The 22,704-nt window shown below is 37.4% G+C and overlaps 2 protein-coding genes and 1 long non-coding RNA gene across 3 annotated transcripts; 2 read left to right on the top strand and 1 right to left on the bottom strand.

The window, feature by feature from the left end:
* The first annotated feature begins 648 nt into the window (after positions 1-648).
* On the top strand, positions 649-9,078 carry ighmbp2 (immunoglobulin mu DNA binding protein 2). Its single transcript, XM_007255969.4, has 16 exons — positions 649-849; positions 1,054-1,136; positions 1,659-1,828; positions 1,935-2,130; positions 2,606-2,703; positions 2,812-2,975; positions 3,226-3,426; positions 3,529-3,676; positions 4,919-5,093; positions 5,472-5,654; positions 5,774-5,892; positions 6,090-6,184; positions 6,302-6,425; positions 6,897-7,787; positions 7,897-8,096; positions 8,808-9,078. The coding sequence occupies exons 2-16, from the start codon at positions 1,060-1,062 to the stop codon at positions 9,003-9,005; spliced, it is 3,039 nt and encodes a 1,012-aa protein (XP_007256031.3). The 5' UTR covers positions 649-849; positions 1,054-1,059; the 3' UTR covers positions 9,006-9,078.
* Positions 9,079-9,270: 192 nt separating this feature from the next.
* Positions 9,271-22,635, bottom strand: LOC103029004 (nuclear factor 7, ovary). Its single transcript, XM_007256044.4, has 6 exons — positions 22,044-22,635; positions 20,743-20,838; positions 19,296-19,526; positions 18,413-18,435; positions 17,490-17,608; positions 9,271-10,910 (listed from the first exon to the last, which is right to left on the bottom strand). The coding sequence occupies exons 1-6, from the start codon at positions 22,443-22,445 to the stop codon at positions 10,348-10,350; spliced, it is 1,434 nt and encodes a 477-aa protein (XP_007256106.2). The 5' UTR covers positions 22,446-22,635; the 3' UTR covers positions 9,271-10,347.
* On the top strand, positions 13,732-15,040 carry LOC125804595 (uncharacterized). The gene is made up of 4 exons (XR_007440717.1): positions 13,732-13,803; positions 14,297-14,417; positions 14,528-14,638; positions 14,769-15,040. It is a non-coding gene; the product is annotated as an uncharacterized LOC125804595 (long non-coding RNA).
* Positions 22,636-22,704: the final 69 nt, after the last annotated feature.

Below are 22,704 nucleotides of genomic sequence, written 5' to 3'. Positions count from 1 at the left end.
AGAAAACAGTTAAAGCAAACTGTATATACAAAAGCAAAGTTGCTTTAAAACAAACCGCAACTTTCTGCTATTTACTCAATTTACCGTTATTAGTTAGTTATTTTAAAGACTATTAATACCAAGTAGCTCTTGTGAATTCTTCCGTTGTAACACGGAACCACATTCGAGATGCACTTAGAGCTGGTTTATGGAGAGACTGCCCACCTCCTATCGCCACCGCCAACCGCTAGAGGGAGCCCGCGAGTCTAAAATGATTAGAGGTCAATGGGGCTAACCGGCTAAAACCGCAGAATAAAAATAGTAATTAGCTACTTTTTTAAGATGTTATTTTAAAACAAAGAAGTATAACGCGATTAGCTAAAAGTGTAAATAAAACTTACTTGTATATTTTTGGACAATTTAGACGCTAGCATTACGGTGTGTGAGCTGAGGCTGGAGATACAGGCTGGGAACTGAGTATAAAGCTTAATAAATAATATAGTCGGTTCTGAAACTTTTTATATTGTTCTGTGTTGAGGAAATTTGTATTTTTTTCAGTAAAAATATGATTTTGCTTAAATGCTCTATATGAACCCATTCATTTTTGACTCACTCAGGAGCGCCCCCTGGTGGTCTAGTAGTCCCCGAATACACTCTGAAGTGGTTGTTCTCCCCTGTAGAGACTCTCTGGCTGTGCTGTAAACATGTCGGCGAGAGACTTCGGGTGAAGCTGTGTGTCAGAAATAGACAGAAATAAGAACTGCGAACTGCAGAAATAAGCCTGCGTCTCCCAGCCATCCAGAGGAGCTCCAGTTACTAATCCTACATGTCTCTTATTGCTGTAGAGGAGTTTCAGGGACCCTTAGACAGGTAAGCTTATCTCTCTCTCTATTCTTACTAGTAGACCTACCTCTGACTACAGAGAGACAGACAGTTACTACCTTTCTAACGTTACATGATATAAAATCATTTTACGATAAATATGAGCTACATCAAGCTTATTAACCCCCAGCCTGGCTAGTAATTTTGATACTGTTATGTAATGTAATGCCTGTGTGTTTAATCAATCCACAGTTAGAAATGGAGGTTGAAAGCTTTGTTACAAAGACCCTTGAGCTCCTGCAAGAGGAGAGGGAGGCAGAAATAGAAGAAACAAGGTAAGTGTTTTTATTTTAAAGGTGGTAATCACTTCACACATGTTTATTCTATGTATTTGTCTATATATACATATATTTATATATGTGTGTATACAAATGTTTGACTTTTTTTTACTACTGGTGAAAATTATTAAACATTGGCATGCTCCAATGTTACTTAAACAGCAACTGTAAAGGAAACATTTCTAACATATTTAGACCCAAAAACTGTTATCAGTTCTCAAATATTACTGTTTATAAGCTTTATGAAATTACTGAATCCAGAAATTGGATCAGAAATTTCTGAAATTTCTGAAATTGCTGATCCAATCAACCAATGATTTATAAAGGAAAATCATGAAAATGATTAGGGGTGCCCATTTTTTTCATACCATTGTATATATTTTATAGTATTAGTATTAAGTACACAAACGGGACACAACTATAGTCTGTCCAGCATCTCTTGAAATTCTTTAAGGATCTGCTGATGTGAAATTAAAACAGAGTGAGTTTGTTGATGTGACTGAAATGTATTATTTGCAGAGCATGGCAGAAGAGCCTGTCTCTGAAGACCCTACAGCAGAAAGGAGTTTGCTTGCTGAAGCTTCAGATTGGAAGTCAGAGGACTGGTATGCATGGAAGACTTCTTGTTTCCTTTGAGCCCCGAAAAAGTGCAAACCCCTCAGTTCTGCCCAGCAACAGTTTTGGACCTGGTGAGATATGATTTCACAGTTTGTTTGTTTTTTAGAATAAAAAGTAAAATATAATTTAAAGTGTGTTAAAATGGAGACAATAATCATTGTTTGTTTTTGATTGTAGGTGATATCGTGGGTCTTTATGCATCAGAAGGTTGTAGTCAACCAAATCAGCTCTGCTCAGGTGTGGTGACACGTGTGACGCAGACATCAATAACTGTTGCTATTGATGACACTCATGATGGGGTTAACTTGGATAGTGATGGACTGTTTAATATCATGAAGCTTGCAAATGATGTAACTTACAAACGACTAACAAGGTACGTTTTCTGACACTTTACCTGCTAAAAGACTAGTCTAAAGCCACATCAGACTTTCACAATGAGATTTTTGTCACATGGATAAAGCAAACATACCAACGTGGTCATGATTTTGTATACAGATCTTTGTCACTTTAGCCTTATAACATGAACATAGCCGCAGGGTCACTGAGGCAACAAATCAAAAGCTATTTGATTATTAATGGTGCCCCCTTTATGGACAGTTTTTTCTGAGTGCGTTACAAAGAGTAGATTGTTGTAAACACTGATGCATAACAATGCATAGTTGTGACAGATATAGCACTAAACATTGAATTACTATTTAAAGTAATTATCTATATATCTTAAATTTGGCCAGTTGGCTCCACATTAATGTCAGCCTATTTAAGTTTTTTATCTACTAAAGAAACAAAAACAAAGAATTAGCATGACACCCCAAAGTGATGATGAATAACCTGCATGTTTTTGGTTGCAGAGCTTTAAATTCTTTGAATGGATACAGAGGTGGTCCTGCTGCCAACCTAATTAGTGTACTTTTTGGTTACTCTGAGCCTGGGACACTGTCACAACAGAGTAAGTGTATTTTAGAACAAGAGAAGATTTTACAGAATAAAATCACTCACATAATACAAAAGAATTAACTTGCTGTTGGTCTTTATTTATTAATTTAATGATTTGCAGGTGCCTTGGTGTGGATTAATAATGGATTAGATAATTCTCAGAAAGAGGCTGTGTCGTTTGCACTGTCTCAGAAAGATGTAGCCATCATACATGGGCCACCAGGAACTGGAAAAACTACAACTGTGGTTGAAGTTATCTTACAAGCTGTAAAACAAGACCAGAAGGTACCTAAAGAACAATTTGTTTACAGGTTTCCTGCATGTTGTTAAAGATATTAAAGCAAACTAAAATGCCACAGCCAGTAACTTTTACATTAAATATGAAGGACCAGTTGGTCAGACTTTTACATAGTGATGTGGATTTTATTTTTTAGTGTTTTTCATTATTAAGATTAGCATTTTTCAATAAATGATTCCATAAAAGTTTAGAAGTTTGTTTTTTTTTATTTAAAAAATTTGCTAAAAATCTCTGCAGGTTCTGTGCTGCGCCCCTTCTAACGTCGCAGTGGATAATTTGGTGGAGCGTCTAGCGAAGAGCAAGGCTAAAGTCCTGCGACTGGGACATCCTGCTCGTCTACTGGAGTCAGTCCAGAAACATTCATTAGATGCAGTGGTTGCACAGAGTGACAGCAGCAACATTATCGCAGATGTTCGTAAAGACATGGATAAAGCCTTTGTAAGCATTTATACTTTCATTGCACTCAACATAAGTGTTGGTTAAGTTTCTATATTCTACAAACACAACATATTATATATCCATTTGCTGATTTGTTCACAGAGTCAGATAAAGAAAGTGCGTGACAAAGGTCAGAGGAGCAGTCTGAGGAGAGAAATAGGAGATCTGCGAAAGGAACTGAAGTCTAGAGAAGAGGTGGCCATTAAACAGATCCTGAAAAAAGCCAGCGTCGTTCTGGCAACCAACACCGGTAAGCATTCCTTTATAACCTAAAATTTAAAGTTGTTTCTAATTTTTTTCTCTTATTTGGATATTTTTGTCTCCAGCAGTGAGTGCATGTATGTTCCTTAATTCCAATCATGAAATGGAATACTCCAATTTCCTAGATAAGATTAAGGCATAAAACAATTCAGAAATGTGTTAATGAGAGCAGATTTCTTAGGACATGTGTACTCTTACTCTGATACCTGTGTATGGATGCAAAGTAACCAGATATGTCTTATCTGCTTGTCTCCATCTTTGCAGCAGTATTAAGAAAGCTGTAGAAGTGGCACCATTGTTCACTATCAGAAACCAAAAACACAAAAATCCATATTTACTGGTGCAGGTTTCTGTTTAAAAACTGCAGCGACAGGGATTTTTAAATTTGTGATATTGTTCTGTGAGATTATTTTATTGTTTAAAATAGTAATCTAAATATTGCCTGACTTAGAGGGTTATTAAAGGCATTGTTTTTAAAAATTCCCTTGGTACAGTGGACTAAGGCACTACCAGGATCTCCGGTTTGAATCCTGGGTCATGCTGCTTGCTTTGCTCTCCCTGAAGGTGATGTGTGTCAGCACAGGTGTCTGGTAGTTGATGTAACAGAGCCGAATCGCTGTGCTTTCCTTCGCTGTGATGCTACTCAGCATTGTTACATCAGCAGCAGTTGGAAAAGACACGGTGGATGACTTCACATGTATTGGAGGAGGCATTTGCTAGTCTTCACCCTCCTGGTGTGTTGGGGCATAACTAGAGAGGCCTAATGAGTGGGTTGGGTAATTGACCGTTTAAATTGGGAAGAAAATTTATAAAATGCAACATAAGAACACAAAACCACCCAGATGTTGCCTATATACGTGTGGCAATCCAACAGGGAGCACCAAGCTGAGTTTAATGTTAGATTCCTAGGGAAAAAAGCTTAACACAGTTAAAGGTACAGTTAGAGAACTGTTTTTAACACAATTTTCTCTCCATGTTTAAACAGCATTTCATATTCAGATTCGAAACCACATCTGTACTTGATCATGCAGGAAAAAAGAGAAATGCTTTGTAACTTAATGTTTGTAAAATTATTTTTAAAATTTGACTGTCCACACAAAAACACTTCTCTAAAATCTAAATCTAAACTTTTTAAAAAGCTGTGCATTCTCAGTGACGTACAATGCAGAGTTTGTTTGGGAAAAAAAACTGTTTTATGTGTATTATAGGTGTGAATTCTGTGTTTTTGTAGGAGCCAGCGATGATGGTCCTCTGAAATATTTGCCCAGCGAACATTTTGACCTGGTGGTGATAGATGAATGTGCTCAGGCACTGGAGAGCAGCTGCTGGATTGCACTGCTAAAAGCACGCAAGTGTATCTTGGCTGGGGATTATAAACAGCTGCCACCTACGATCAAATCCCAGACGTAAACTGAGAAATAAACCCTTGTTTCTTTTGTGTCTCATAACATGTGTTATTATTAGTATGAAGGCATGAATGGGACCATATTATTTAATAAACTGGGAGGTCTAATGAATATCCAGTAGCAGTGCTCCATACACTGTGTAGTAATTAGAAATGATGATTTTTTTTTAGAGATAATTTAAGCTGGCAGAAAGTCATTAAAGGTTAATGTGATTTCTTTATTTATAATTTTCTATACATAATCATCGTTTGTTTTACCAAAGAACTCCTGTTTTGTCTTATCTTGTCTATGGAGCAACGTATGTAATATTTCTCATATATAAAAAAAAACAATAACTACAAACATATTTAAATATATATTTTTCTGTTTGTTTTACAGAGCTGCTGCTAAAGGTCTTTCTGTGAGTTTAATGGAACGGCTGATTCAGAAGTATGGAGACTCAGTGGTTCGAATGCTGACCACTCAGTATCGTATGAACATTGCCATCATGCAGTGGGCTTCAGAGCAGATGTACCAAGGGAGGCTGACAGCGCATCCCTCAGTGGAGAAACATTTACTGAAGTATGGAGTGTTGTTTGAGCCACATATTTAACTGTAATGGTATTGGAGTGCCAATAGAACTACTTTAAGTAATTTTAACTCTATTTAACGCTTTGTTGCGGTAATATTGTTTTAATCAGAGACTTGGCAGGTGTAGCCCATGTTGAGGAGACCAGTATGCCTCTGCTTCTCATTGACACTGCTGGCTGTGGTCTGAATGAACTGGAGGACACAGATGAACAGTCTAAAGGCAATCAAGGTATCATTCTCTTTTTTATTCTGTTATTTACTGCTCTCACTGCCATGATTGTACCTGGTAATATATATATATATATATATATATATATATATATATATATATATATATATATAAATATATATATATATATATATATAAATATTTTGTACTATAATCCTTCATTTATTTAGGCATTTTGTTTTGATGAACCTCCACAGGGGAAGTTGATATAGTATCCGTTCATGTGAAAGCTTTAACTGAGGCTGGAGTGCATGCCAAAGACATTGCAGTTATTGCTCCTTATAACCTACAGGCAAGTGATTTATTTTTATATTTTCTTAATAGAAGGAAAAAACAGTAGTTTTTAAAGAAAAGTACATATGTCATTTTTTATTTATCCCAGATTTAATTCAATCTCTTTATGTTTTAGGTTGATCTTCTGAGGCAGAAGCTTTCAAATGAGCATCCTGAGCTGGAGATCAAGTCTGTAGATGGCTTTCAAGGAAGAGAGAAGGAGGCTGTGCTGCTGTCTCTGGTTAGATCAAACAGAAAAGGTGAGACAGCATTTTACTATAACCAGAAACACTGACATGCCAAAAGACATGGGATAGCAAAATGTAAGTAAGTTGAACGTTAAGTATTATCTTTAGGAGATGGCTTGGGAATGCCCACACCTGTATAAGTTGTGGGGTGTTTTCTTTTAAATAAGGTTGGGACATTCAGCATTTCGTTTATGAAGTTGCAGTTATTTCAAATTCCTCAGTCCACAGTGTCCTCTGTGTGCTGTGAATGTCATAGAAGGCATTACCACCCACAGTGGACAACTTGTATCACATGTCACAGAAATCACATCCACATTCAATGCAGGAGGCCTCACACATACATATTACAGGTTAATACATTGTTCTTGAGCCTCCATGGGACGGGGCAAAAGTCATGGGACACAATGCTACTTCCTGTCCCATTACAAGAGTGCCTTTAAGAACTAAACATAATTTTTCATCAACTGTATTCTGGTCTTCCAGGTGAGGTTGGGTTTCTTGCCGAGGACAGGAGGATTAATGTAGCAGTAACGCGAGCCAGGCGTCAGCTCATGGTGGTGTGTGATTCTCAAACAGTCCGAAACCATGACTTCCTCAAATCCCTGGTAGATTACATGACTGAGCACGGAGAGGTACGAACTGCCTTTGAGTACCTGGAGGACGTGGTTCCTGAAAACTACAGCCGCAGTCAAGAGAATCAGCAATCAGCTAATGTCAAAGACACTTCAACCAAACTGAAGGCAAAAGCCCAGCAAGGCAAGAAAGGAGACCCTAAGCAGAAGAAAGACTTTGAGAACAAAAAGAAGGGAGATGTTCAGGGCAAAGCACCGTCTGAGAATCAACAAAGCAAGAACACATCGTCCACATGTCCAAAATCCAACACACATGATGATTCAGAAGAGTCTCAGATTATTAAAGAACAAATAAGGCAGCAGTTGCATGTTTTTCTGAGTGAAAAGAACCAGACCGAGCTCCAGTTTCCTTCCTCTCTGAGCTCACATGAACGTTTGCTGGTTCATCAGCTCTCAGAGGAGCTGGGATTAAAGCATGTGAGCCAAGGAACAGGGAAACAGCGCCGTATTACAGTTTCCAAGATAGTACCAGAAGGTGCATCTAAAGAACCAGCAGAGGAACCATCTAAGGAACTAACAACACCAGGGAAGTCTACAGTAGAAGAGATCCAAGCTCCAGAGGAACTGCTGGAAAAGGAGCCCAACAAGCAACCACAGAAGCCTGCTCTTGATTTTAAAAGCCTGCATTTGGAGCGCATGCAGCGGGAGCAAGAAAAACGGGAGGAAAAGAAAAGGCTTGATATGGGTCCACAGGGCCAGTCTAAAGGCCAGTCCACAAAGAAAAGCAAAGGAGCAGACAAAGGTGTGTAGTTATATGTTCAAATTTCATGATCATTTTTTTAAATAAGGAATTGGAAAGAATTGTGCTTTTCTGAACATTGCTTTTAAGTCATTGTGTATGTGTGTTCTAGGAAAGGGGAAAATGAAGGCAGGGGCCGTGGATATAGCTGCAGCTGCTGCACCTGATGGTGATTTTGATGCACTTATAGATGCTGTGGTGAAAGCAGACAGAGTGTGTGGCTTTGTGAAGTGTAAAGCCAGCGTTCTCACGCTGGGACAGCTGTGTCTCTACTGTAACAGACAGTACTGTCTGAGTCACCATATACCTGAGGTAATACACACTTCACAATAGGGCTGTAGACAAGAAAACAAGTCTAACCATGCATACATACTGAAAACGACAAATATGACAGTGATGGGAAGTCCTTCATTTTCTATAAGAATGCATTAAGCAAGTTAAACTTTGTGCAAATTTATGCAGTTGCTCAGTTAGATGCAGTGCCTTTGTTTTGTACAAAACTTCACTTAATGGTGGTGCTTTTGCACTTCAACTGTCAGCAAAACAATCTCTCTTATTATCAAAAATTGAATAATACTTTTATTATTTTACTATCACTATTTTTTACTTACCATGACTATGGTGCAGTAAATTAAACCCCACCAGCTAGTTATTATGTAGATCACACAGGACCTGCCTGTGCAGACCCTGATCTCATATATTAAAAACTCCTTCATACCAAGCCTTAACTAGTTTTTAACTTCTTTCAGGCAGCTGTCAAAGATATCAACCTCGGAGCTAGAAAAGTGTAAAAATTCTACAAGACAGTTAAGAGAATACAGGAAAAAAGTAGTCTGGCCTCCTTTCTTTACTTTTACATGAAAAGAATACTCATCTAGTACCTCGCTTCATATTAGACACTAGATTGCATTACTAAACATACATATTGGCCAATAAGTTCCTAACAATTTTTTTTTATTGTTAGCAATGTAAGCTCAAGTTCATGTTTCTAATAATATTAATAAGCTGTTGATTGTCTTATAGGTCCATGGATGTGGGGACAAAGCGAAGGCCCAGGCACGTATGAGAATAAGCAAAGAGGGAATACTGTATGCTGGCAGTGGACACAAGGACAAGTCTATGGATCCAAATAAGAAAGCCTACCTGCACCGAAAACTCGATTCAAAACTCAAAGACATGGCATCCCAGAGAAAAACCAAATCAAAGGATAAAGAGCAGTAAATGTTAAGCTCTGTTGTATGAAGTAGTATTTATGATTGAACCCAATAAACTGGTGGTGTGATGACTGATTACAGATATTGAAACTCGTATGTATGTATAAGCAGAGGAAACAATTCTCAAACGCCTGTCCATAATATATCATTATGTTGTTAGTTCAAAGAAGAGAAAACAATGGAGAGGGATTTGTCTTTCCTTTTATAAAAGCACAAGTATGAGACTGCATAGCAGGATTATGAGTGCTTAAGCACTTGCTCTGACCACACAGAGCTATGTCAGTGATTAATGTGCTGAAATGATTGATATTTTGAGATATTCTAGTTCACTCTTTATCTATGGCATTAATACACCTTCAACATGAAAGCAATAAAAATGATCCTAGGATGGCTTAAAGTAATAATTCTTGTCATTATCACTCAAAGTCTCTTTAAAAGTTGCTGAGGGTGAGTTATATTTGGTGCTGACTAAGCCTTTGTTATAATTAGCCAAGCCTAGATGAGAGCTAGTTAGTGGCCACTTAAGTTGTGGAGAAAAATGACCTACTGAAGTACCTTTTATAAAAGGCCTGGGATGATAAATATAAGGGGGGGTCAACTGGCAAGCTGATCAACTGGCATGGTCAAATTTGGTCACATGGATCATGCATATGGACCCACAAAACCATCAACCACCTCAAACGAGAACTTACACCATGCTGATCAAAGTCTACTGCAGCTTTTTTACTTTATATTTGACACTTTCAAACAATGTCTTAGTCACCAAGAAATATTTATATTTAATATATATTGTTTATTTATTTCCAAAAATATTGGATGGGGTTTGGTATTTTGCAAGAATATTCCAGACATTGTGCTGGATATGTTTTTTTTTTATGTGGCAGCCAATTTAAAGTGAGCAATAGAGAAAATTAGATAATACAAAGGGCAGAAAAGTATGTGTATATGTGAGCTAGGGGGCGGGATAGATGGATAGATAGATGTATCTACTATAATAATACTTCATCTTAATTTAAAATCAGTTTGATTTTTAACCAAGGAAGACTTGGTGGTTTAAATTGGAACTTTTATTTTGTATCAGATTTATCAAATATAATTTATTAATTTATTAAAGACAGATTTTCATAAATACACTATATGTCCAAATTCTATGGAAACCCATTCTAGTAAATGCATTCAACTAGGATCATTGGCTCCTAAGTTACATTTGAGCATTACTGTTGTCGAGGGTAAAACTAAACAAAACTAAAATGTCAATAAAGGAAATGCAGTGAATTTTTCATTTCCATAATAAATCAGGACATTTTTTATGAATCTTAAATGGTTGCATGATTTGTATGCTGTTAGATTTAGCTATGTACAACGTGCTGATGGAGCATTATGGATACTTTTAGAGGACAGATCTTTAGTGGGTGTTGACCATCCTTATGAATTCCCGGCGAAAAATAAGGAAACAGCTTCTCTGTGAACTTGTCTTTAAATGTGTGGATGGTGCTTCCATCTGCAGAGTTCAGAAACACAACCTTCCCCTTCTCATAGTCCAGTTCCACAGTGACCCTCATTGGCTTCCTTTTCAGTGAAAGACGTGTTCGAGGCGCCATCTGAGCCCAATACGTCTCCCCGTTGTTTAGTCCAATGACCCAGAAACCCTCTGATGGGTTGAGGAAGACATTGGTTTTTCTTTTGAAGGATTCTCGTGCCACTCCTATGTACCACTCCCGGTTTTCCCCAACCTCTACTTCCCAGGAGTGTTTTCCTGATATGAATCCAGTAGAAGCCAGCACTGCGAGTCGGCTAGTGCAGCGTTCAGGGTTATCTGGGAGGTTCTGCTTCTTTCCATGACAAACACTTGAGAGTTCATTGCTGATGATCAGGTTGGGATGGGCTGTGTTGGGATTAAGAACAACAGGACCTGGAAAATTCAGAATGAAAGAACAGGATGTTACACTTCTTATTTAAAGATTAAAAACTTAAACAGCAGTTTTAAAACATGGCCTTGCTATGGCATTTTGTTGGAGTGTGATACATGTTGTGTATTAGTGTATTTAAGTTTTGTGATGGAATACTCTAAAGAGAGAGCATTAAAATGCTTCCCCTGCTGCCATATAAAAAGGCTACATTTGAGTAGCGTACCTCTTTGTGAGAGATCACTGACTACCAGAAATGACTACAAATATTGAGACATTTTGCCCAGTTACTTTGACTTTGGGAAGGGGCATATCATTGGATTAAGAGAAGCAAAATTCGCTAAATGACGTCAACACCTAATTTGCATAATACATGTTTTTGAAGCTGTAAAGGATTAAGGTTGTGGAAAGTGTGTAAAAAACATCCTAAATATGTTAGAAATGTTACAAATGAACAACATCTGTTGCTTTTTAAATAGGCCGTCACTTTTTTACAGTAACTTAATTTTTACGTGAATTACATAAATGAGTTTTTTTTTTGCCGTGTTCTTAAATGTTATTAGAAGAGCAACAGTTAGCCAAAAGTGTTATTTTACGTTTTTTTTTTTTTTTAGGGTTTTTCTTTTTATTTATTTTATTATTTTTTTACGTTTTCTTTATTTTTAAAGCTATCATAGGCAAATTGTTCAATGGTTCAATAGATATTTAGCTTTTTACAAAGAGGCAGACACTGTGGAGGAGGTGAGTGACAGGCTACGTGGTGAATGAGGTGAGTGACTGACTGAGACTGTGTGAGTTAAATTCAATATTCACACTGAAGTTATATTTACATCCTGATCTGTAAATACGGGGCGGGGTCACGGGGCTGTGGGCACGGTGTTGGTGGAGCGGTGTGTAAGCTCTGGCTGAGAGAATGCACGAGGAGCCGCTCGCTGCAGCCTGTAGGAAGGCGGAGTTGGACATCCAACCCCGCCCACATCCAACTCCGCCCATGTCCAACTCCGCCTTACGTCTAAAGCAACACCCACCTTACGTCCGTCACGAACGCCTACATTTACTCCAGGTAAACAGGAATTGTAGCCGAGAAAGCAGCTAAAGCATCTATCTGATTTATATCTCCGGTTATGGCGGTAAGTACAAATATTGAGTTATTTTTTAAGTTAACAGAGCTATTTTTATAATGTCCTCTTGTTTTTCTATATTATATTTTATGAATAAACGGTGAGTCGTTGATACGCACATGAAGGTTCTACATCGGCGCGTGTACCATGTGGTTTGTTTGCTTCTAATCATATTGCCGTTTTTTTTTTTGATGGATTCTAATGCAGAATTGCACCCAGTCTTGTCTAATTCAAACTTTAGTTACCTTCTGTTTTATGGGCTAAAATGCTACCAATTAATGGTATCACAGATAAACTCTCATAGCTAGTAGTGAGCTAGGCATCAGTTTTGTTTTAGGCATAGCTAGGGGTCATAGTCAGCTAACCTAAAAAACTGTTTAAACTGTCTATACAAGAAGTTAATTGGCTAACAAGATAGCAAGATAATCTAGCTAACTAAAATTGGTTCAAAGTCTTAGTCATACAATTAAATATTTGAAGATATCAATGCTTAATCCTCCTATTTAATTTGTCAGGAATAGCAATGGTATTCCCGGGTTAATTTGACCTGGTTCATTTTTAATTATCCAAAATATTTCTGAAACCAAAATAATCCTAACCAGAAGAGTAAATATTTAATAACTAACTCCATTGCTGATTGTTCTATCAACATTTAGTACAATAGTGTACAATAGAGGTAATAGTTCAATTAGGATAATTCACTTGTTTTTCCATTTTAAAAAATCTTACTTTTTTTTTTTTGTTTTACTACTTTGTTACTTTTAAACGACCAACACAATATTTTTACATATAAATGAAATATAACATTACAATTTCGTTTTAGTTTTTGCAGGGGGTTGTGGCAAATATGAAATTAACCATTTTCATGTTATATGTTAATTATACAAATAAAGGCAAGCTGAAGACGTTTCATACAGAAAAAATACTTTTACTATCTTACTAAATGGATCAATTTGACCCGTAACGTAACAGGAGGGTTAAGTCGATGCACATTTATTACCTTTGTACTGAATGTAGTTACAATTAATGTGCACCGATATAGTAATTGTAAGCTCATGTTGTGTTTTGTTGCTTTCTGTTTTACAGCATCCAACACATGTCCAGGCCACTCCTGACCCTTCACGGTTTGGCCAGTGTGGTGTTTTCAAATGCCCCTGCTTCAGTTTTGACACTGACCAGCGATTTAATAACAGCCTACATCTACAAAACCATATCAAACAAGCAGTCGAGAATAACGGTATGGGGAAGTATTTCTTTAAACAGAGAGAGAGAGATATTGATTTTATTGGCTATAACAAATAAACATGTAAATGTAATATCTTGAATCAACAAATGCACTTACATCTTACACTCAATTGATGGGCATAATGAGTTGAAGAATATTAATATTTATAGGCTTAATTGCATGTTGTGTGCATTTTGGTCTTACAGTTTCCTTCATCTCTAAACTGCACACCTACAGCACACTTTTATTGTGTCTATTGCAGCCATACAATACTATGCAAAGACCAGTTCAGACATCATGTATCTCTGTGCAGCAGTGCAACCAAGACCATTATAGCAGAAGTGTGTAATCCACAGACTGTTGCTACTTCTGATGCACGTCCAGCTCCCCCTCTGCCAGCTACTCCTGATACACCTTCTCCCAGTTCTGGTCTTGCTTCCTCTGTGCATGGTATTAATTATATTAATTATTATATTTTCTCTCAGGAAAGTTCAGGGTGTTGAACGTGTGACTGATGAAGGAGATAGAATGGGCAACGTCTCCTTTGAACAGGTGTGAGGGTGTGGATGTGTGTTTTTTTATTTCGGGTTAATTTAACTGGGCCATTTAAAATGTTTTACTGTTGTGGTTTGTTTTCAAAAGTCTGAATTGGGCTGAAAAGATAAGTTGACATTATTTGAAATTTCAACTTGACCTAGTGTTGACTAGTCATTTCAAGGACATTTGAAGCCCATAAGCTATTGGAGTGCTATCATTTTAAAGGAATAGAAAAGCAGAGAGCTGTTTACGTTAAGGCAGAGATTAGTCAACAGAATGACGCTGACTACAGTCTTCAGGCAAAAATGCTAGCCATTCCTACAGTAATCAGAGATTGGGGATATGATTGAAATAATAAGTGCCAACTCAGATTAATAGAATACCAAAATAGTAATTGGTTGCAGCCTTAGAATGTTATCTGGTCATTTTTTTCAATTACTATAATTTTCATGAATCAAAATCTACATGCTTCTATAATGTTTTTCACAGATGCCCCTTATTCTCATAGATACAGTTCTGGATGAGGGTGACAAAGCTTTTTTAAAGCTGTCACTGGTTTGTCGTCTCTTCCGGGACATTGTTTGGACAACAATCATTCCGGGCCCGGGCACATTTCGAGTGGCTTGACAGTAAGCATGATATTTCAGTACAGTTAAGATGTTTGTTTTCCCTTAGAAAAGGAATTACACTCACTGATTTTGAAATCATTTTAAAATTCTTGATTTTTTTAAACCTACAGGTGTAGTGCCATGAAAACATCACAGTGCTGCATGTAAAGACGAGTTTCGCAGGATGTACGAACTGCAGTGCTGCCAGAACTGTCAAGAAACTTATAAAGACTACATACTGGGTATGTTTGTTCTAAATAAATTTTGATAATTTTTTCCTGAGGTCAGAAATTGGTAAGTCAATATATTTAAGGTATTGGGGCTTGGGAGATTGTTACTTTGTGAAAGTGTGTGTTTTTACTTATATTACAGGCTACGTTGGGCATGGGAGACGAGGGGAGCTTGTGGCATTTTACAGCGAAAACGAGCACCCTGGATTCTGCAGCCAGCTTCATGAATGGCTGGGTGTGTGAGTGGCTGGGTGTGTGAGTGGCTGGGTGTGTGAGTGGCTGAGTGTGAGTGGCTGGGTGTTGCATTTTTAAATAAAGACTTCTGTATTTGTTTGACCAAAGCATGTAACCAAACATTTTAAAGGCTAGTGTGCCAATAAATGCCAATAAAGATATTGTATTAGCTTGGACAAAGTGTTTGTAAATGGAGTTAATTTCCCTGGGAACTACTGTCAGCCATACAAAATTGGGAGAGGAGAAGCAGGAGAGGGATATCATTATTATTATTATTATTATTATTATTATTATTATTATTATTGACAAAATAGCTATGTATACATATATTTTAATTTCTGAAACCACAGCATTTGATATATTGTACTCTATCGTTATACACTATCCAGCATACCATTATTACCACCTGCTTGTTTCTGCTTCTATTATTCTTTTTTTTAGCTCCAATTAGCATCTAGGACACTTTAGTTGCATAATGGTTTACTGGTGTATAATATACAATAGGTATAAAACACTGTTCACTCTATTAGACACTTCTACCAACAGCTGCTTTACATTGTGAGTGAAAAGTCAGAGACAGAATCTTTAAATCTGTTGCTGCACAGTTTGTTGCAAATCTGCAAATTCTTCATCAGTGCCCATGGGATGCTGCCTACTTGATGCTGAATACAGGACGCTGCCCACATGATGCTGGTTGATGGAGCATTTCCTGTCCAGTAGTGACAATGAGGTGTTTAAATTCTCCAGAGGCACTACTTTGTCGGATCCACTCATACCAACACAGCTCTTAACACCACTATGTCAGTGTCACTGTAGTGTTGTGAATAACCAACAAGCCACATAATAGCTGCTCTGTGGTGGTCCTAAATTGTATGCTATACAGTGCAGCTGTGTCATTCTCATCTGTAATATTTTCAGCACCCTGTTGACAGTGAAGATGCAGAATTACTTCTAATATCATTATTATATATTAGCTATGCCTATGACACAAATAGCCTTCCCCCTGCTGAGTGGTGATAAGAAGCACTGTCTATCTGTAATATGAAGTATAGAGCATTACAGTACAGAGAACAGGTGTGATCTAACAAACACTTTAATAATCAGATGCACCCTTTGACCAGCCTCTACCAGTGCAAAGCCATGATTGATAATGTGCTCTTTATTTCATATGGAACATAACCAAAAACTGTATATCGTAAGTTTTAACTTTATATAATAAGTAAATAATGATTCCTATGATAGCTAATCAATAATTCTGGAGATATTTACCAGTCTAAAATAAATTTATAAAATCTACACACTCTGGCAACTAGTTTAACAAATTTAAATGTAAGGATTAATGCAGTGAAATAATGGCTTACTCTGCTGGTGAGTGGGACAGATTAATGTATAATGTATTGTGATATACAGGACAGAGGCAATTGATCTTTTGGAAACAGCAAATCGTTGTATGCAATTATTTGCTTATTGTATAAAATAAAGGAGAAATGGCACACGTGATGAAAAAGAAGAGTTCCCTCTGTTACACAGAATGAGTTACCAGCCTCATAAACCACAAGTTAGCAGCATGCCATATAAGAAAAACAATAAAATCATACACTTTTAAGTTCACATGATTCCTTATGTATTACTTTATTTACAATGTTAAACCAAAAATGAATGAGAAAGTGTTTCCAAACGTTTGGCTGGTAGCCTATTTTTTGTGATATCTGTGCATTACACTACAGCATGTGTAGTGCTGTAGCCAAGGCTACGTGGTGGAACTACTCACAAGATATGCGTAAATTTAGCGCAACATCGGCGTTATATGCGTATTTCACGTGGCACACAGTGCTTCTTGAACAAAAAAGTAGGGGGGTTGGCGTACAAGAGCACATGTGGGCGGAGTTGGATGTGGGCGGAGTTGGATGTCCAACTCCGCCTTCCTACAGGCTGCAGCGAGACGTACTTGGCAGCGAGACGTACTTGGAATGCACTGTGAGTGTTGTGGGCGGGGCTCACGGCAGCAGGCGCTGCAGCGCGGCTGAAGAGAGCGTGTGTTCGTCTCAGAGTCGCCAAAAGTCTCCAATAACACCACAAAAACTCGCTACATTTGTCGGTAGTTGCTTTTTTATCAGAGATTATGTCGCACGCAGCGCCGTGCGCAGTGCCCTAGTGCCTGTAAATTTAATGGTCCAATGAAGGTAATTTAAAACATTTCTCACTGAAAAAAACCTAGGACGTGAAATACGGACGTTTGGACACCCTAATGTTGCATATAATGCTGCATTACATTAGAACTCAGAATGTCCTAGTTTCAGGTAGGAAATTTAAACTGAAATGCCCCTACAGGTCAGATTTCCTATTCGTAAAGTCAAGGAGCCTCCCCTACCCAGAGTTCAAAATACAAGACGCTGCACTGCAACATCAACAGAAATAAACACAGCAGTATTATACAGTTTATTCGCACTTCTACTCATTTTTGTCACATTAAATTAGTCCTACAATCAATCTTGATGTTTAACTGGAACGTCAATTTGGGTGTGGAGTCCTTTTCAGCTCAGACACTCAAAATCTGAGGTAAATGTATTGTAAAACTACACTAAAAAGGGCAACAGTAGTGTTGGGAGTACTGGGAGTGCATACTTACAGTGTTTCACTTCTTCCCCCATCCTCCTCCAAACCGTGTACGATAATGATCCCAAGTACTGATCAGTGTCTATTAGAGCATCTCTGGGATACTCTGTTATGTGTGGTGTGTAAGATGCCCTATGAAGAAATTGGTAAACTAATGTTAGCATGTTTTGAACAAACTAAAACCAGTAACACAGCAATGACATTGTACTGTACTGATCAATTTTGTTCTCTCATTCTCATTTCTCACATTGCAGCTGGGTTTAAATAGGTAATCTCCAATTTTTCAGAAAATTTAAACTAAAGAACTGTAGTCTTTCTATAAACCTGGCTCAGGGAATCTCTACAGTGGAGAATACCCACTTAAAAATCTTTTTTTGGGTTTGTTGGGCCAACAGAGTGTGTTCCCGAATTACTTACTTATATCAGTTGTCTTAGAGGTAGAATTAGTATACAGTGATTAGCTTTATTTGAGTAATGTTCTAACCTATATTATGGCAATTGTATTATATATTTTTATTATACTTATTAAAAGAAGAAAAAACAACTTGAAGGTCAATCAATTTGAAACATTTTAAAAACTTTAGTCAGGACCAAGAGTTTCCTCTGTTGCACAGAATAAGCTCTCCCCAGATAAGAGTCCCCCCCTAAATGCTTTACAGAGTATTTTGGATTGTTAAACACATTTTTAAGTTACTACATGATTCCTTATTTGAGCACAAAAAAAACAAAAAACAACCTGTATGACTCCTAAAGAATAAGAACAACTTTGACCCTTCACCTAAACAATCACATCCCAAATCTTCTTTAGTTTATTGGTTTGAAATTTGTCCATAATAGTAAATTCAACATTTTTAAATAAGTTTTGGGCATACCTGAACAGGTTAATAAGAAGCCTAAGTGTAGTGAAACGTAAACAATGTTGTTTACAGTACATACCTTCTTATTGCTTCCTTACAGTCCTTTGGAAGGTAGACAAAGTCAGCAGAAAGAGTTAGTCAGTCAACAGCCAGTGCAATGCATGTATAGGCTAATACACAGTAATATTCAAAGATTATGACCAACTTCTTGTTTTTGCACTCACTGAACATTTTATCAGCTCCACTGAGCACAAAAGTAAATTTTGTTGTTCTACAGGCTGTATTCCTGCAGTTTTTTTGAAAACTTTCCTACTACTATCCTCTTTTCACCATGTTCTTCAATGATCAGGACCACCAAAGAGCAGGTACTGTTATTTGGGTGGTGGGTCATTATTAACACTGCATTTACAATGACGTGGTGTTGGTGTTTTAGTGTGTGTCGTGCCGCTGGTACGACTAGATCAGACACAGCAGTGCTGCTGGAGTTTTTAAACACTGTTTCCACTCACTGTTCCCTCTATTAGACACCCCTAGCTAGCTGCTCCATCAAAGACAGGATGCTTTTGGCCAGATATTTCTGGTTGATGGACTATTCCCAGTCCAGCAGTAACACTGAAGTGTTTGAAAACTCCAGCAGCACTGCTGTGTCTGATCTGCTCATGCACACACGGCACAGCACACACTAACACACCCTCTATATCAGTGTTACGGCAGTGCTAAGAATTACCCATCACCCAAATAACAGCCGCTATATAGTGGTGGTCCTGTGGGGTCCTGAGCATTGTGAAAGGAGGATAATAAAGTAGGCAGAAACAAATTATAGGACTATAATTGTAAATGTAAATATAGAATGGGCAGTGGAGTTGATAAATGGACAGTGTGTGTAGAAATATGAACATTTTGATATATATAGTATAATAAGTATAAGTGTAATATAATTAATTCTGAAGATGCATGCAGACCTTTAAAAATGATATGTCATCTGTTTTCAAGGACCGTTCAATCTCAGCTAAGATCTCTGCGAGTTCTTCAGATGTCTGAGTGATGTCCTGTAGCCTCTCCCCGGCCAGCTGAGTCTTCCTGGCTGTTTCTTCCTGTAGTACTAACACCCGGGCAGCCTCCTCCTCCTTCAGAAACTTGTGGAGTTTCTCAAATGCATCTCTTATTTGGGCTTCAGTCTGAGCTGCTTGAGTCTTAAAATAAGAAGATCAAACAAATGCTTAAGCGGCATATAAGGAACATATATAAGAACAACTGAGCCTAAAGGAAATAAGGCACTAAAAATAGGGGTAAAAACAAAATATGATGATACATTCATCAAAAAAATAGCACCTAGAAGCACCTAGAAGCAAGTGTTGGATTGCAATCCTATTTGAAAGGAAGATGAAAGTTTCCAGGAGCAAAAAAATAATTAAAAATTAGACTGATATGTCCAATATTTTTTGAGCCACACATACAGAAGTAGTGGGTAATGCATGTGATGTATGTGTAATGGAACATGCCAGACATCTCGGTGTAGAGATTTCTAATGGTCTCCTGCAATAATCCATCCCATGCAGCTTAATAATTCTCACACAGTTCCTACAGATTTTTTTTGTAGGGATAAATCATAACACATTTTCAATCAGGGATAGGTCTGGTGATGAGCTGGGCATGGCACAGTATCTGTGTCTTTAAGGCAAGCTCTTGAGATGACGGCACATGGACAAGCATTGTCCTGTTGGAAATAGCGCACCAGAGTGTGTGTTTAGAAAAGCGCAACATCAACAACCATTCATCTTGGTACTGACCACAGTGCCTCCACACACAGATTTCATTAGATGGTGACTTTAGTTTCACACTCTCAGAACTACATAATGTGTCTTTATTGTTCATTTTTACTCGTACTTAATCTAAAGTGTAAGCATTAAAGTACTTCTATTTTTTATTTAGCCTTTATGTAACCAGTTAAGTCCCATTCAATTTCACAGAGCTCTTTCACAAGGATGACCTGGCCAAGAAACATATTTAAACAATCACATAATACATATTATATAAAACATCTACATAAAGAGAATACAGACTCAACTGATTTCACCAAAGTCTTTAAACTGTTTTATGATGCAATATTTTAAATCTTGAAAAAGTTCATATTGACGGTTGTTTCAGTAAGATGGGTCAGAAAACCCCAAATCTGTTTGAACTTCATGGATAACAAATTGCAACCCATCGAAAGAACATAGACATGATTTTTTTCCCATTTAAATGGTAATATTTGTATAACTGTGATGTAATTTATCATGATAACAACATATTGTCATATTTTCCACCCCCTCCTAAGAAAAGCTAATTGCTCCAGCTCAGCTAACTTGCATTAATTGTTCATGTTTTTCTGGTTGAATGTAAGAACTTGTGTTTTGTACTGTTTACCTTTATGTGCGCTTCCAGTTCCTCCAAACTTCCCTTCAGCTTTTCAACAGCATGTAGGTGTTTTCTCAATGAATCATACTTACTGGAAATCTCTTTCTATGGAGGGAAGCACAGGAATACAAGCTATGAACAAATTCCTCAGAGAAGTGAAACTATAGCTTCAAAGAAAGTATGAAGGATCTGCATGACACTATTATTCAGTGTTGCCTATTTATCTTTCCAAGTTATAAAAACATTGGATATTTAATTTTTATTTCATAATCCAAATACAAAAAAACATGCACTAAATCTAAACCAAACAGTATGAACAAAAAAAAATCAGAAACTTCAGAAAAAAGTTGCTTCTCCAATGATAAGTGAAAAAAAATCCTGAATGTATTTTTGTTAAAAAAGCAGATACAACCCTACAATTTAAACATGTCATTTTGACAGATGGTTTCTAATTTTATCATGCCATCCAAAAGCTTTTTTTACTTATTCAACCAAACACATGTGTGTTTTTTTTGCCTTTTTGGACAAATACATTCAGTTGCTTAATATTTGATACACCCTTAAATCATTTTTTTGTTTTTATGCCAAATATTACATTATATAAATACAATTTATAGCTCCAGAATTGATGGAAAGGCGGACGTAAATTTCTGTTTTTCATTGACATTTTGTTTTGTTTCTAGAAGAAAGAAAAGAAATGCAAAAAAAAAGGAAAACAAAAAGGGCATTACCTTTTAATGACAAAATAAAATAACCAAAAACTAATACTGCCTGCCCAAAAAAAGGGCAAAACACTGTAATATTTGGCTGGTCCACCTTCAGCTTTGATTACAGCACACATTTGCTGTGGCATCATTTCCACAAGCTTTTGGACAAGATCACAACATTGCATTCATTGTTACTGAAGATCTTGCAGAACTGTTGAGGGTGAAGTCTGACCGCTGCGCAAAGCCATCTCCAGCACATCCCAAAGATTCTCAATGAGGTTAAGATCTGGACTCTGTGGTGAACAATCCATGTGTGAAAATGATGATCTCATGCTCCCTAAATTACTCTTTCACAATTCCAGCCCCATGAATTCTGACATTGTCATCTTGGAATATGAGTGTGCCATCAGAGAAGAAAAAGTCCATTGATGGAATAACCTGGTCCACATTCAGTATATTCAGCTGACAAAACTACAGTTTAAATAAAATATTTATTAAACACAGAACATGTTTAACATCCAAGTTGGTTATGATTTGATCACCCCATAATATCATTGTTTTTTTTTTTACTTAATTTTAGTCAAACAATTTTTTACTTCTTACCTTTCTGTCAGCGGCTGCCTCTGCTATGGGACAACAGTCGTGGTCCTTGTGATCCCTGGACGAGTGACAAACTAGGCAGATTAACTTTGCGTCTTTCTGACAGAAAAGCTTCAGCTCCGCGTTGTGAATGGAGCAGAGTTCTTCTGGTTTCAACACAATCTCACTGGCCTGCTTTTTGAAGTTGTCTGAGGCTATCTTTAGGGCCAGGTCGATCCGGGGTCTTGTTGAGCTCTCAGTGTGTCGACACAGAGGACACTCCCGTGATTCCTTCTGTTCCCAGTATGACTGAATGCAGACCTTGCAGAAGTTGTGTTGACATGTCAGTTTAACGGGAAAGGTGAAGACCTCGCAGCACACAGGACACAGTAGATCCTCTGCAGAGAACGGACAGTCTGAGGCCATTTATTAAGATAATTTAGAGAATGACAGAAGCTTGATCGTGGTCCTTTGAGTCAACGGAGTGTCTGGTAAAAGGTGACTTCTTGCATACTGAGAAAATACCGGTCTAACTGGATCTGCTGGATATTGTCAAGGCAAAAATATGTAGACGTTTCTTATGCCCATAGTTTTCTTTTACCGCTTCTATGAACTTTTCTATTAATAGATCAGAAACTTTAGTTGTTATCATAAACACTGCATGGTTTTCCCTTTAAGGAAAAGG

This window comes from Astyanax mexicanus, chromosome 9, assembly GCF_023375975.1.
Source record: "Astyanax mexicanus isolate ESR-SI-001 chromosome 9, AstMex3_surface, whole genome shotgun sequence".
Taxonomy (NCBI): domain Eukaryota; kingdom Metazoa; phylum Chordata; class Actinopteri; order Characiformes; family Acestrorhamphidae; genus Astyanax; species Astyanax mexicanus.
This window is presented reverse-complemented; position numbering and strand designations above follow the sequence as displayed.

Excerpts from the sequence above, each read along its gene's own strand:
- ighmbp2 (XM_007255969.4), top strand. The coding sequence starts at position 1,060 with ATGGAGGTTGAAAGCTTTGTTACAAAGACCCTTGAGCTCCTGCAAGAG. Across the intron at positions 1,829-1,934 it reads CAGCAACAGTTTTGGACCTG|GTGATATCGTGGGTCTTTAT; the intron begins GTGAGATATGAT and ends TTTTGATTGTAG. Across the intron at positions 3,427-3,528 it reads AAGACATGGATAAAGCCTTT|AGTCAGATAAAGAAAGTGCG; the intron begins GTAAGCATTTAT and ends ATTTGTTCACAG.
- LOC103029004 (XM_007256044.4), bottom strand. The coding sequence starts at position 22,445 with ATGGCCTCAGACTGTCCGTTCTCTGCAGAGGATCTACTGTGTCCTGTG. Across the intron at positions 17,609-18,412 it reads TGTAAGGAAGCAATAAGAAG|GGCATCTTACACACCACACA; the intron begins GTATGTACTGTA and ends ATTTCTTCATAG. Across the intron at positions 10,911-17,489 it reads GGGGGAAGAAGTGAAACACT|GTCCTGTTGTTCTTAATCCC; the intron begins GTAAGTATGCAC and ends TGAATTTTCCAG.